At 50.3% G+C, this 14,950-nt stretch overlaps 2 protein-coding genes across 3 annotated transcripts; both read left to right on the top strand.

Moving 5' to 3' along the window:
• Positions 1 to 7,174: 7,174 nt before the first annotated feature.
• On the top strand, positions 7,175 to 9,604 carry Lta (lymphotoxin alpha). Its single transcript, XM_031347576.1, has 5 exons — positions 7,175 to 7,242; positions 7,472 to 7,632; positions 8,150 to 8,254; positions 8,343 to 8,442; positions 8,625 to 9,604. The coding sequence occupies exons 3-5, from the start codon at positions 8,159 to 8,161 to the stop codon at positions 9,035 to 9,037; spliced, it is 609 nt and encodes a 202-aa protein (XP_031203436.1). The 5' UTR covers positions 7,175 to 7,242; positions 7,472 to 7,632; positions 8,150 to 8,158; the 3' UTR covers positions 9,038 to 9,604.
• A 1,050-nt stretch (positions 9,605 to 10,654) lies between these two features.
• Tnf (tumor necrosis factor) lies at positions 10,655 to 13,432 on the top strand. Of its 2 annotated transcripts, none has more exons than XM_031347183.1 (4): positions 10,655 to 11,108; positions 11,626 to 11,680; positions 11,855 to 11,902; positions 12,228 to 13,432. In XM_031347183.1, exons 1-4 carry the CDS (start codon positions 10,692 to 10,694, stop codon positions 12,644 to 12,646), a joined length of 939 nt encoding a protein of 312 aa, XP_031203043.1. In that variant the 5' UTR covers positions 10,655 to 10,691; the 3' UTR covers positions 12,647 to 13,432. The 2 variants fall into 2 exon arrangements, with proteins under 2 accessions (XP_031203043.1, XP_031203045.1); XM_031347185.1 differs by having other exon boundaries at positions 10,769 to 11,108; positions 11,629 to 11,680.
• The last annotated feature ends 1,518 nt before the right edge of the window (positions 13,433 to 14,950 follow it).

Raw genomic sequence — 14,950 nt, 5'->3', positions numbered from 1 at the left:
GAGAGGGAGAGGGAGAGGGAGAGGGAGAAGGAGAAGGAGAAGAAGAAGAAGAAGAAGAAGAAGAAGAAAAACAAAAATAATGGAGTAGGTCTTACTATGTAGCCTTGTCTATGTCTAGTCTGAGCTTCCTGTGTAGGCTTCTCTCAAACTCAGAGACCCGCCTGTCTCGGCCTTCCCAGGTCTAGGATTAAAGGCATGCCCCACCACACCTGGCACCAATGATGTGAAACTGACCTTTGAACTCCACAAGGTAGAAAAAGAAACTGAGCTGACCCCCGTAAGTTGTTCTCTGATCTCCACACATGCTCTGGGGCACATACTCACTCCTACATACACAAAATAAATTTTAAAATGTAATTTATTTATTTATTTATTTATTTGATGAAAGAGAAGAGCTGGTGAGATGGCTCAGCAGGTAAGAGCACTGACTGCTCTTCCGAAGGTCCTGAGTTCGGATCCCAGCAACCACGTGGTGGCTCACAACCACCCGTAATGAGATCTGATGCCCTCTTCTGGTGTGTCTGAAGACAGCTACAGTGAATTACGCTGGAGCCAGCAGGGCTGGAGCAAGCCGGGCTATCCTGAGTTCAATTCCCAGCAGCCACATGATGGCTCACAGCCATCTGTACAGCTATAGTGTACTCATACACATAAAATAAATAAATAAATCTTTAAAAAATTATTAAAAAAGAGAAAAGAAAGAGAAGATAGAGTCAAAGTGAAGAATTAATTCAGTGGAGAAGAGAGAATGGAAGAAACATGATTATAGCTAGGGAGAATTCAGAGATCAAAGTCTTTTAAAAAGAGTTATTTTTATCATTAATTTATGTGTGAGAGTTGTGTGTGGTGTGGTGTCCCCACAGAGACCAAAAGAGGACCCTTGGGGCTGGAGATGCAGGCAGTTGTGAGGTACCTGACTTGGGTTTTGGAAATTGAATTCCTCCTGCCCTCTGCAGGAGCCGTCCACTCTCCTAACCAGTGAGCTGCCTCTCTGGAGTTCAAGCTCTGGAAAGGCAGCTTTGCTTCCAAGGGAAGCTGGAGCGGGAGGTGTGGCCTTTTCCAGGATGGCTAAGGAGAGAGGCTGAAGCTGGCCAAGTTAAAGCTGGGGAGCTGAGCCAAGAACAGATATGTGGATTCTGTGTGGTTTTGAAGATGGTGACAAGCAATGAAAGATGAAGAGAAACTGAACCAAATGTCCAAGTTGTGAGGCACACAATACAAATGTTGATGAAGATTCAGCTGTGAAGTCAGGAAGAGTTTGGTCTGGGCAGAGCCCGAAGCCTCTAAAGATGAGAATCCTGCTGGCAGTATGGCCAAGCTCCTCGGTCACGTCTCCCTAATGCTTCTGTCAAAGGAAGATCAACCTTCTCCAAAGAGGGCATGGGCGTTGTTAGGAGAAAAACCAAGCCTCTGGTGCCTAAGGAAAATGCCTTCAGAGATGAAACAGGGCACGTGCGTAGATATTCCACAGCAATAGAGTACTGTGAACCCAGTCCATAGAAGAGTCCTCATTGGGTAGTGAACCACAGTGAGGACAAGAAGGACATCCTGACAGGCTCGCTTATGGGATCTATGGCAGGCTATGCATTCTATCAAACACCCTGCATTTATTATGGGAGGCTTGGGACACTCACTAACAGGCCCTGGTTACACTCCAGGCCACTATTCTGCTGGCAGCTCTTTGTTTTGCTTTAGCCCCATCTTGTCCATGCCACTGAATGGCTTCAGACTTAACAGCTCTTGAGAGTGGATTTAGACCTCACGCACCCTAGCATGTTTGGTTTCCCCTGCCCACCCACCTAGGGATCCCACCTCAGCTCCCATCCAGCCCCATCACCCAGACCCCTGTTTCTCCTCTTGTCTCCTGCAAGGCAGCATAGACCAGGGAGCCACCGTGTAGACCAGGCTGGCTTCAGACTCACAGAGATCCACCTGCCACCCTGTTCCACCCTGTTCCACCCTGTTCTATCACACACACTCTGACACCTTCCAAAAGATCCCACTTGAATCCAAAAGATCACAGTTGAATAAGATGGAGATGCTTTGTGTCTCCCGAATGAAGTGGAGATACTTTGTATCTTCCAAAAGATCACAGTTCAATAGAGTGGAGATATTTTGTATCTCTTCACATGGCCCTCAGTGGTCTGGCCTTGCCTTCCTCTCCACATCTTCCCAGTCTCTCTGATGTGGTCAAGTTGAATTTCTTGCTGTCTATCAGCATCCCTGGCTCCCTCCCTCCGCCCTACCTGTCTGTCACCTGGGCCTTTTCTTCAGTGCTACCCATGCTGAGAGGGACATCACAGAGTATTCTCTTCCACACCACCCTGCCTTGTTTTCCCTGTAGGGCTGTTTTACTGATTCATTTTATTTTATGGCAATGCTAGGGATGGCCCGGGGCCTCACTAGCACTAGGCAACTGCTCTGCCTCTAAGACACATCTTCAGGCCTTTGATGTGCCTCTCCTATATGTAGCCTCGCTGGAACATGATCCCTAAGAGTAAAGGTTCTTTGGCTCAACTTTGTGCCATGGTATGCTTCCTGCCTTGAACAAACTTCCTGGTTGGTACTCAGTAAACATGCATTAAAGGCTGTGGGAGGGCGTGATGAGATAGGACAATGTTCAGCTGTAATTTCTGGCTCAGGTAGACGTTCCAGCTAGTATCGTGTTTTGTTTGGGGTCTGTAGCTGGATAACGTCAGAGACAGGGCGAGCTGTTTCACAGGAAGACGTTTACTTGGGAGTCTTTTGAGGGGTATGAGCTTAGATTCGGGGTTGAGTTTGAATTGTGATTTGTGTGAAGGTTAAAGCCGGGTAAAGTCTGAGGCTAAAGAACCAGAAACTCACAGTCAGTGGCTGCTGTCTCTTCAGCCTCGTTTGCCGGCCCCGGGAGATTTCTGTGGCCCCTCTCTGAGAGTGGTTATAGACGCTGCACAAGACTCCCAGTCATCAGCCCTCCCACCCGGGGAAAGTCCCAGACAGCTGTTGGCCTCCCCAAGAGAGAAACCGAATTTCACACAACCTCTAAAACTGAGATTGAAACCAAAATTGGCCCGTGGCAAGCGCTGCCAGCTCCCGTGACACAGCTTAGCCAAGGCTTGCCCTTCCTTCCTCTGTCTTCATCACCTCATGCTCTGTCCCCTGTCCCCTTTCCTCTGTCCCTCCAGGTCCCAGCCTTCTGCTCTGACCCAAATCTAATCCTCTCTCTCCCCCGCCCCCCTCTCTCCCAGTTTTAATTTTAATACAGCTTAGCCAGTGTCTTGAGGACTACCAGTTAAGAGGCAGAAACAACAGGAAGCATAAAGATTCCCAGAGAAAGAGGAACACAGAAAAGGAGCCAAAGATGACACAATGACAGAATTAAAATTCTGTCTGAGAGAACGCAACTCAGTGGAAGAGAGCCTGCCTGGCTTGCTCGGGCCGTGGGTCCCATGGCTGTTTCTGCCAAAGACCAAAAGAACTAAGACAGGATATAGACAAGTAATTACAGGACTTCATTGTTTATTTTGACAAAGTGTTTTGTGTAATCCCTGTAAAGAGGGCCTTGAACTCCTCCTGATCTTTCTGACTTTACTTCCCCAGTGTTGGGCTTATAGCATGTGTGCACACCTCGTTTACCTGGTGCCAGGGATGGAACCCAAGACTTTCTGCATGCTAGGAAGGCACTGTACTAACTGAACCACATCCTCAAGCCCTGAAAGGGGTGTTTATGCATTTCCCTCCTCCATGTACATCTGGACAGCGGCCAGTGCCGTAGGCTCTGCCTGGAAACACTTTCTCCTCTCCATGTTCCTCAGGATGCAGGCTCTTGTCTCAGGCTCTTGCTAGGCCATTGTAAAATGCTCTACACTGGTCTCCATGGTGACCTCAGGACCTGCCTCCATTCTTCATCATGCTTCCAGACTCCACTTTATAACATTAACATGTAAGCGGGTCTCTCTTTTATGTAAAATTGTTAGTGGCTCTCTATCTTTATTAGAATGAAATTTAAACCCTGCAGGTGAGTTTGAGGCCAGCCTGATTTACAAAGCAAGTGCCAGGACAGACAGAGCTGTTACACAGAGAACCCCTGTCTTGAAAGAAAACAAACAAACAAACAACAACAACAAAACCCTGTCGAGTGTGTTCTCTGCTTACCACAGTTTTTCTTCTGTTTATTCTATATGGACCCAGGTGCACACCTCAGACCAGGAGGGCTCTCTCAGGTAGACAGTACATATTGTCCCTCCCTCCCTTTCTCCTGTCCATTATAAATGCCCCTCCCTCCCCCGGTTCCATGGATTTCCTGTGGGCTGCCTTGCCAAGGTCGAGAAACTCGACCACACTCCACTGAACTCGAGGTCCCTGAAGTCAGGGATGCATCTCTTGGAGCTATCTCCCCTATTCCTTGTTCTAAGTGCACATAAGTATTTATGGAATATAGAGGAAGAGACGGGATGAGAACTGCAGAGCTCATAGCACATGTCCCCGAAGGATGGGGCCTGACTATGCTGGACACTTTGGAATGAGTTACAAAATAAGACGTGAGAAGAATCACTTCTGTGACTTTCCAGACTTCTGTCCTGTCCACATCTTCCCCCAAGGCAAGCCATCGAAACCGGAATTCCTCTTTACCAGCCTCCGTTGTGGAGACTAGAATCCTTTTTTTTCCGTGACCTAGACGTGTTGCCCTTCCTCCACCTTTGGTGTAAGAACTGGTTTTAACAGAAACCTCTAGTCCTAAGTCAGAGAGGCCTTGAACACAGGGTCCTGCCCCCTCCCAAGGAGGAGGAAGGACTGCCACTAAGAGAGTCATGAGAGCCGAGCAGACAGGACCGGCTTCTCTTCCCTCTCAATTGTTTGGGCCTACGAACAGCAGTGTGTGTCCAGCGGCCAGCCTGACCGATACCACTGCCAGCTGCAGCCCGTTACAACACTCTGACTGATGGCCACATGGCAGCAGTGGTGCCATCTGAGGTGGCCAGCTGTTGTCATCTATCTCATTCTTTAAAAACATGACTAAAAGAAAAATCATTTTCAAAAACTTTGCTTTTTGAAAGCTGTAACTTGCAAACTGAGAGAAAACTGGTTCTGCACAGGAGTTTCCTATTCAATGTTTCTCAGACAGAAACCAGAAACAAACCTAATGGCCGTCAGAAGTGTCCTCATGACTTTGGCTGTCCACTTAAAACAGTCTAGAGTCACCTGAAAAGGGGTTGCAGCTGAGGGATTGCCCAGGCTGTGTGTGTGTGTGTGTCTGTGTGCATGTGTGTGTGAGTGTATGTGTCTGTGTGTATCAGTGTGTATGTGTCTATGTATGTGTCTCTGTGTGTGTATCTGTGTGTCTGTGTGTGTGAGTGTGTGCATGTGTGTGAGTGTGTGTATCTGTGTGTATCAGTGTGTATGTGTCTATGTATGTGTCTCGTGTGTGTGTGTGTGTGTGTGAGTGTGTGCATGTGTGTGCGAGTGTGTGTATGTGTGAGTGTGTGTGTCTGTGTGTGTGAGTGTGTGTGTGTGTATGTGTGTAGTGGGGTGTGGAGGGAGGGATTTGTTAATTAATGTAGGAGGCCCAAGACCACCGGGGCTGGCACCAGCCTCTGCACAGGTGATCCTGGGTTGTATAAGAAAGCTGGATAGGAGCTGGGCAGTGGTGGCGCATGCCTTTAATCCCAGCACTTGGGAGGCAGAGGCAGGCAGATTTCTGAGTTAGGGCCAGCCTGGTCTACAGAGTGAGTTCCAGGACAGCCAGGGCTATACAGAGAAACCCTGTCTCATGGGTGGGGTTTGCGGGAATAGTGGATGGCTCCTGAGAAAGAATCAAGATTGGACTCTGGCTTCTACACACACATACACACAGACATGTGTGCACCTGCACAGATGAACATACATACATACATCCCTGGATATACACACCTACCAAGATGACAACAACAACAATATTCTATAAACTTTATTCGAAGGGACATGAAGATGTGCCACATGGTTGGTGTTAGGACTGGGGAAGTTCTTAGATTGGCACCTGTTTCAACTGCCTAAAAATGTTGGATATATGGCGGTGGCCTAAAGCAGAAAGGTTCATGGCTGAAGGGAAAGACAAGGGGTTCCATAGTTTCAAACAAGATGGTGCTGCATCTTGAGTAAACACGAGGCCGCCTGCTGTCAGAACTCTGGGCGAGAGACAAAAAATACAGGCTGAATCTACAGAGACCATGGAAGCAACCTGGCTAAGGCACTGCAGTGCTCGGCTCAGAGCAGCCATGACCCTCGGGGGAAACTTCCAGCAATTGGGTGCAGAACTTTAGTGCTTGGGCATCATTTCTTCTCCACAGGGCTATACAGAGAAACCCTGTCTCGAAAAACCCAAAAAAAAAAAAAACCCAAAAAACAAACAAACAAAAAGATAGAAAAGAAATCATCAATGTGAGTGTTGGGAATATGGGAATAGACCCGGGGCTCACACATGCCTGCAAGCAGCTACCTAAGCTGCGTCCCAGGCCCTTCCAGCAGAGAAGGGCTCCTCAGATGCAGCTTCTAAATAAGCCTTTAACTGTCTTCACCTGGGTAGAATTCTGAAGCTCCCTCTATACAGAACGTTGGAAGCCTGGTGTGTATATTTGGAGTTACATAGATCCGATCTGCAGGGACTTGCAGGAATAGGCAGGGAACCTCACTATGCATGAGATGAGTGTCTTGGGGTTCTAAAAGAATACCACCAAATCATCTTTCAGACCTGGACCACTCTAGGCCAGCGGTTCTCAACCTTCCTAACTCCACGACCCTCTAACACAGTTCCTCGTGCTGTGGTGACCCCAACCATACAATTATTTTCGTTGCTATTTCATAACTGTAATTTCTCTGCTGTTATGAATCATAATGTAGATATTTGTTTTAAATAGAGGTTTGTCAAAGGGGCCTCACCCACAGGTTGAGAACTGCCGCTCCAGAGAGTAAGGGGATGCGCGGCTAAGACTGTCACACACTAGGATGCCCCAGATTTGGGGAGAGGGTACTGTAATGGAACTTCTTGACACAAAACTGGCACACAACCAGAAAATACAGATATGCTGGAACAGCTGTGACTTGAACCCCCAAAGAAAAGAGAGGAAATAGACCTGAAGGGGTATGGGTCAGTGGTGGGAGGCTCGTCAAGCATACATAAGCCTGGGTTCGAACCTGAAAAAACAAAGGTGCCGCTAACCACAAGTGGCTTCAGAGCCCTCCAGACGTGACCAAGGTCGATGGAGAGGGAACTGTGCAGAGAAGCCTGTGAGCAGTCAAGGGTGCAGATATGTTATAAACCATCACTCTTCAGGGAATCAGGCTTCCAGTCAGGCCCAGCTGTACCCCTTCATTCTCCACGAATTGCCTGTCTGTTCACTGGAACACCTCGGCCTGACCTGCTCCCTGCTAGCCAGTGTAGCGCACAGTTCCCCGGACCCGACTCTCTTTCCCAGAACGCAGTAGTCTGAGGCCCTAGCCTGCGGTTCTCTCCTAGGCCCCAGCCTTTCCTGCCTTCGACTGAAACAGCAGCATCTTCTAAGCCCTGGGGGCTTCCCCAGGCCCCAGCCCCGACCTAGAACCCGCCCGCTGCCTGCCACACTGCCGCTTCCTCTATAAAGGGACCTGAGCGCCAGCGCCCAAGACCCCGCACAGCAGGTGAGCGTCTCCTGCCCTGTCTCCTTGGGCTTACCCTGGTAACAGGCATCCCTCAGGATCCTGCCTCTTCTCTTGAGCCACAGCCTTCTCTGTAAAACCTGCCTGGATCCCCAGCCTTAATGGGTCTGGTTCTCGTGGCTTTGATTTTTGGTTTGTTCCCGTGGCGTCTGACTCGGCCTTATCAGTCTCTCTCGTTCTCTCTCATTCTCTCTCATTCTCTCTCTCTCTCATTCTCTCTCTCTCTCTCTCTCTCTCTCTCTCTCTCTCTCTCTCTCTCTCTCTCTCTCTCTCTCTCTCTCTCTCTCTCTCTCTCTCTCTCTCTCTGGTGGAGCTTTCCTCTTCCAGTCTGTCTCTCTCTCCTTACCCCCGCTCACTTAGGGTTCCCCTGCCTGTCCCCCTTTCTGTCTGTTGCTCTCTCTCAGGGTGGCTGTCTCAGCTGGGAGGTAAGGTCTGTCTTCCGCTGTGTGCCCCGCCTTCCCTACACACACACACTCTCTCTCTCTCTCTCTCTCTGCAGGTTCTCCCCATGACACCACACGGACATCTCCACCTCTTGAGGGTGCTTGGTGCCCCTCCTGTCTTCCTCCTGGGGCTGCTGCTGGCCCTGCCTCTAGGGGCCCAGGTGAGGCATCAAGAGATTGGGGGAGGGGGGCTGGGGTGGCCTAGCCAACTCAGAGTCTTAGAACCCTCTCAACTCTCTTCTCCCCTAGGGACTCTCTGGAGTTCGCTTCTCCGCTGCCAGGACAGCTCATCAGCCCCCACAGAAGCATTTGACACATGGCATCCTGAAACCTGCTGCACACCTTGTTGGTAAACTTCTGCCTCCTACGTGCCCAGGGGCCCAAGCAATCTCCCCATCTCCCCACACTAGCTTTTCTTGCCCCTAAAGCCAGGCACCCCACTCCCATCTCCCCAGTTGTCTAGTGCCTGCTCCCTCAGAGATGGAGACCTATGACCCTGATCTCCCCCCAATGCCTTGTGCCTCTTCCCAGGGTACCCCAGCAAACAGAACTCACTGCTCTGGAGAGCAAACACGGATCGCGCCTTTCTCCGACATGGCTTCTCTTTGAGCAACAACTCCCTCCTGATCCCCACCACTGGCCTCTACTTTGTCTATTCCCAGGTGGTTTTCTCTGGAGAAAGCTGCTCCTCCAGGGCCGTTCCTACTCCCATCTACCTGGCCCATGAGGTCCAGCTGTTTTCCTCCCAATACCCCTTCCACGTGCCTCTCCTCAGTGCGCAGAAGTCCGTGTATCCCGGGCTACAAGGACCGTGGGTACGCTCAATGTACCAGGGGGCTGTGTTCCTGCTCAGTAAGGGAGACCAGCTATCCACCCACACCGATGGCATCTCCCATCTACACTTCAGCCCCAGCAGTGTATTCTTTGGAGCTTTTGCTCTGTAGACTCTAAAGAAACCCAGGAATTGAATTCCAGGCTTCCATCCTCCCATTTTAAAGGTCACATCCCCACAGTCTCCAGCCTTCTCCACCAAAAGAACCTGGAGCTTTCACGGGAGTCTGAGGCACTTCAGGGACCACATCTCCCCCAGGGCCACTCCAGATGCCCAGGGCAAGATTCAAGCCTGCCTAGAAGTTCCTGCACAGAGCAGGGGTTTTGTGGATCTAAGTGGAGCAGAGACCTGGATGTGAGGAGGGACAGACATGGGGGAGGTGGCTGGGGCCAGGGGAAGGTTGACTATTTATGAAGAGAAAGGTTAAGTTATTTATTTATAGAGAATAGAAAGAGGGGAGAAATAGAAAGCCGTCAGATGACAACTAGGTCCCAGACACAAAGGTGTCTCACCTCAGACAGGACTCATCTACAAGAGAGATGGTGAGAGAATCAGATGTGGGTGACTGAGGGGTTCTAGAAGAAAGCAGGAGGCTCTAAAAGCCAGGCACTGCTTGGCTAGACACCCACAGGGAGCCCCTGCACCATCCATGAAATCCAATAAACCTCTTTTCTCTGAAGTTCTGTCTGCGTGTGTCTGTCTTGTGTTGCGGGAGGCTCTTCCTCCTCTCTTTAAGGAGTGGAGCAGGGCACAGAGGCCTCAGTTGGACCATGGGTTCTGGGCAGAACAAGAAGACATGAAGGAGCAGGCAACTCCCAGAGACACGGTGGATTTGTGGGATTGAGGCAGCTTAACTGCTGGAGGAGACCCAAAGGATGAGCTAGGGAGATCTGTCCAAGGGTGCGGAGAGGTGAGGGTTCTGGGGAGAAGTGACTCCTCTGGAGGGTGGCAGAGTGTTTAGTACTGGGAAGGTCGGGGAGGGGAATCCTTGGAAGACTGGGAGCCATACGGGTTGGGAGGAACCCTGGAAGCAGGGTTGTGGGACCTAAACGTCTAAGGAGATGTACAGCAATCAAGATATGGCAGAGGCTTTGTGGAAAACTCACTTGGGAACGGGCACCGAAAGCAGCAGCCTGAGCTCATGATCAGAGTGAAAGGAGAAGGCTTGTGGGGTCCGTGAATTCCCAGGGTTGAGTTCATTCCCTCTGGGGCTGCCCCATGCTCATCCCACTGGATGAGTGCCCCCACTGGCCCTCCCAAACAAAGCCCATGCACACTCCCAACTCTCAAGCCACTCTGCCTTCAGCCACTTCCTCCAAGGACTCAGACAGGGGGCTTTCCCTCCTCAATATCATGTCTCCCCTTAGGCACCCAGCTTTCAGAAGCACCCTCAATGCTAAGTTCCCCTCCCGTGGATGTCCCGTTTAGAAATCAAAAGGAAATAGACACAAGCATGGTCTCTCTGCAGAGAAACAGACAATATTAGTACATGGAGGGCAGGTGGAGAGAAAATGGGTTCTAGTTCACACACACACACACACACACACACACACACACACACACACACGTTCCTGATTGGCCCCAGATTGCCACAGAATCCTAGTGGGGACGGGGAGGAGATTCCTTGATGCCTGGGTGTCCCCAACTTTCCAAACCTCTGCCCCCGCGATGGAGAAGAAGAAACCGAGACAGAGGTGTAGGGCCACTACCGCTTCCTCCACATGAGATCATGGTTTTCTCCACCAAGGAAGTTTTCCGCGGGTTGAATGAGCTTTTCCCCGCCCTCTTCCCCAAGGGCTATAAAGGCAGCCGTCTGCACAGCCAGCCAGCAGAAGCTCCCTCAGCGAGGACAGCAAGGGACCAGCCAGGAGGGAGAACAGAAACTCCAGAACAACACCCTGGAAATAGCTCCCAGAAAAGCCAGCAGCCAGCCAAGCAGGTTCTGTCCCTCTCACACGCTGGCCCGAGGCGACACATCTCCCTCTGGAAAGGACACCATGAGCACAGAAAGCATGATCCGCGACGTGGAACTGGCAGAGGAGGCACTCCCCCAAAAGACGGGGGGCCTCCAGAGCTCCAGGCGGTGTCTGTGTGTCAGTCTCTTCTCATTCCTGCTCGTGGCGGGGGCCACCACGCTCTTCTGTCTACTGAACTTTGGAGTGATCGGTCCCCACAGGGAAGAGGTGAGTGTCTGGGCAGCCTTTATCCTCAGTCCCAAGCAAAGCAGGGTAGGAGGGCAAGAAGGACAGGGTGAGGGAAAGCGGTGGGCTAATGGGCAGGGTGATGTGGAGGAGAGTAGGGAGGGGACAGAGTCAGGACCTCGGACCCATGCAGCCAGTTGACTAAACATCTTTTGGTGGATGCAAGGAGGGATGAATGAACGAACAAGCGTGTATACATGCTGAGACATCTAGAAAGATGTGGCCAGGAAGAGGGGAGAAGGAAGTGATAAAAATCTGAGACAGAGATGAGGGAGGCATGAGAGATAAGGAGGGAGATGAAGGGGAGATAACGGGAGATCATGCACAGAGGGCACCACAGAAAGATGTCTAGGGTTGGACGGATGAATGAATGAATGAATGAATGAATGAAGAAAAACACCAGACTCAGGGGCAAAGAGGAGCTAGAAGGGGGGCAAGCAGCGGGAGGCTTCTCCTTTGGAGTGAGTCTGTCTATTAACCTCCTTCCTTTCCTACCCAGAAGTTCCCGAATGGCCTTCCTCTCATCGGTTCTATGGCCCAGACTCTCACACTCAGTAAGTGTTCCCAAGCCTCTCTCTTAATTTAAGATGGGGGAGGGCAGTTAGACATGGGATGGGGTGGGGGTGGGAGTGGAGAACTTAAAGCTTTGGTTTTGGAGGAAAGGGAATAGGGTCTAAGAGTACAGATGCTTGTTGGGAAAGGTCTCATCTTTGTCCCTTCCCCTCCAGGATCCTCTTCTCAAAATTCGAGTGACAAGCCTGTAGCCCACGTCGTAGGTAAGATGTCTTCACATGTGCCTTGGGAATGAAGGGGCAGGATTGGGGGGGGGGGGGGGGGAGGCAGAGAGTCGAGCCAGGCTGAGAAAAGACAGAGCTCTTAAAGACAGCAGGTGAGAGAGTCAGAGAGGTGATTCAAAAGCAAGGCATTAGGAGGCCACCGGGGACCTCGCGTAGCTAGCGAATGGGATGTGGAAAGACAGAGGGCGCTGGAACCGGAAGTGCAGGAGCCGGAAGTGAAGCGTGGGTAGAAGTTAGAAGTTGAGGTTCAGGATGTGGAGTGTGAACTAAGAGGGTGACACTGACTCAATTCTCCCACCCTCAGCAAACCACCAAGTGGAGGAGCAGCTGGAGTGGCTGAGCCAGCGTGCCAACGCCCTCCTGGCCAATGGCATGGACCTCAAAGACAACCAACTAGTGGTGCCGGCAGATGGGCTGTACCTTGTCTACTCCCAGGTCCTCTTCACGGGACAAGGCTGCCCCGACTACGTGCTCCTCACCCACACCGTCAGCCGATTTGCTATCGCATACCAGGAGAAAGTCAACCTTCTCTCTGCCATCAAGAGCCCCTGCCCCAAGGACACCCCGGAGGGGGCTGAGCTCAAGCCCTGGTACGAGCCCATATACCTGGGCGGAGTCTTCCAGCTGGAGAAGGGGGACCAACTGAGCGCTGAGGTCAATCTGCCCAAGTACTTAGACTTCGCGGAGTCCGGGCAGGTCTACTTTGGAGTCATTGCTCTGTGAAGCAAATGAATATTCATCCGTTCTCTATCCAGCCCCCACTCTGACCCCTTTATTCTGACCCCTTTATTGTCTACTCCTCAGAGTCCCCAATCCGTGTCCTTCTAACTTAGAAAGGGGATTATGGCTCAGGGTCCAACTCCGGGCTCAGAACTTTCAACAACTACGACACTCAGAAACACAAGATGCAGGGATAGTAGCCTGGATTGTGGGCTTCTCACGAACCACTGTCAAGGATTCAAATGGGCTTTCAGAATTCACTGGAGCCTCAGATGTCGATGCCTGAGTTCTACAAAGGGAGAGTGGGTCGGGTTGCCTCTGACTCAACGCTGCTGGAGAAGATCTCAGGCCTTCCTTCCTACCTTCAGACCTTTCCAGACTCTTCCCTGAGGCATAGTGCCCAGCCTTCCTCACAGAGCCAGCCCCCTATTTATAATTGCACTTATGATTATTTATTTATTATTTATTATTTATTTATTTGCTTGTGAATGTATTTATTTGGAAGGCCGGGGTGTCCTGGAGGACCCAGTGTAGGGAAGCTGTCTTCAGACCGACATGTTTTCCGTGAAAATAGAGCTGAGCTATCAGCTATCCCCACCTGGCCTCCCTGCCTCGCCGCCTCCTGTTTTTGCTGATGTTTAAAACAAAATATTTATCTAACTCAATTGTCTTAATAACGCTGATTTGGTGACCAGGCTGTCGCTACATCACTGAACCTCTGCTCCCCACGGGAGCCGTGACTGTAATCGCCCTACGGGTCATTGAGAGAAATAAAGATCGCTTGGAAAAGAAATATGATTTCTGTCTTGGGATGAAATCTATCTGTCTCTGGGTCCAGATCTCAGTCTTTGTACCCCTGGGCCGTTAAGACCCCCAAGACCCCGGTGGAACAAAAGGCAGTCAACAACCTCACCTCTCCCCGGAAACAGGAGCCTAACACTAATTACCTTTGCCCCAGGGCATGGGAATTCCCCACTCTGGGAATTCCAAATACCTGCTGGGAAAGTACTGCAGTTCTTTCCGGCTATTGTGGCCCCAATGGAGCTGGGGAGGAGTCACATTCTCCTGCACCTGAATCACAGCCAAGGAAGAGCCCCAGAGCTTCAGGTGTCTAACTGTGCACCCTGCGCCATTCAACCTGCCTCTGAACAGACAGAGCGGGTACAGTCCACGGAGAGATCTAATCTTCATCCCTGTTCCATGCTGGGCTGGGCTCAGCCAGCTCTGCCTCCCCATCACCAGTCCTTTCAAACCTCTGAAGATGAATATGAAGCAGAATATTTTTTTAAAAGACACAGGGCTCAAAGAGAGGCTCTGTAGAGTGTGTTGGAGGAAGAGGGGGGGCGGATGCTCAGTGTATGGGGTGCCCTGAATCCACACCCCAAGACAACACAACAAAGAAGGAGCCATTGCTTGCTTTGGTTTCCCAGTGTTTCAGACAAATGATGAATGTATTGAAGTGGGTGGATTGGAAAGAGAAAACACCTTGTTTAAATACTTTTTTTTAAAAAAAATTACTTAATCACATATGCAGGGCCTTGGATTTGATCCCAACACCAATAATAATAATAATAATAATAATAATAATAATAATAATAATAATTTATTGTTGTTGTTATTCAATAGTACTTGCTGAAGCATGTAAGGCTGACTTTATTCAGAATTAGTTATTGGTGCAGAGACTTGTTGTAGAGTGTTCAATGAGAACAAGTGGGTCTTAAGGGCTCCAGCAGGGTGGGCGTTGGGGGAACGGCAAATGACTAAGGGGAAAGAAAAATCAGGGGTAGGGGGACTCTGTCTAAACAGATCAGACAAGACGCTTGTTGAGACAGGCCAGGTGAGCAGACATGACCTCAGGGGCTGTACACAATGACTGAGGATGATCCAGTCTAGGAGAGGGAGCTTGCTAAACCGACTTAATGGGGTTTTTCACTAAAACTAGGTTTTACAAGGAAGGCAATGACTAGGTAGAGAAGATTCAGAAGCCTGACTAGAGTTTAGCCAAACTTGACCACCCTCTCACCCCACTGGAAGGCTCTTGTGCAGAAAGTCAAAGGCACATAAGGAGTGGGTGTATACAGCCATGCCTTTCATCCCAACACTTAGGAGACAGGAGCAGGTAAATTGTTGAGGGTTTCAAGGCCAGTCAAAGAAGGAGGAAAGAAGAGAAAGAAAGAAGAGAGAAAGAAAGAAAGAAAACAAAGAAAGAGGGGGCAGGTGGATTTCTGAGTTTGAGGCCAGCCTGGTCTACAGAGTGAGTTCTAGGACAGCCACAGCCAGGGCTATACAGAGAAACCCTGTCTCAAA

Source organism: Mastomys coucha, unplaced genomic scaffold (assembly GCF_008632895.1).
Source record: "Mastomys coucha isolate ucsf_1 unplaced genomic scaffold, UCSF_Mcou_1 pScaffold3, whole genome shotgun sequence".
Classification (NCBI taxonomy): domain Eukaryota; kingdom Metazoa; phylum Chordata; class Mammalia; order Rodentia; family Muridae; genus Mastomys; species Mastomys coucha.
The sequence above is the reverse complement of the archived record's forward strand: the minus strand, read 5'-3'. Positions and strand labels throughout refer to the sequence as shown.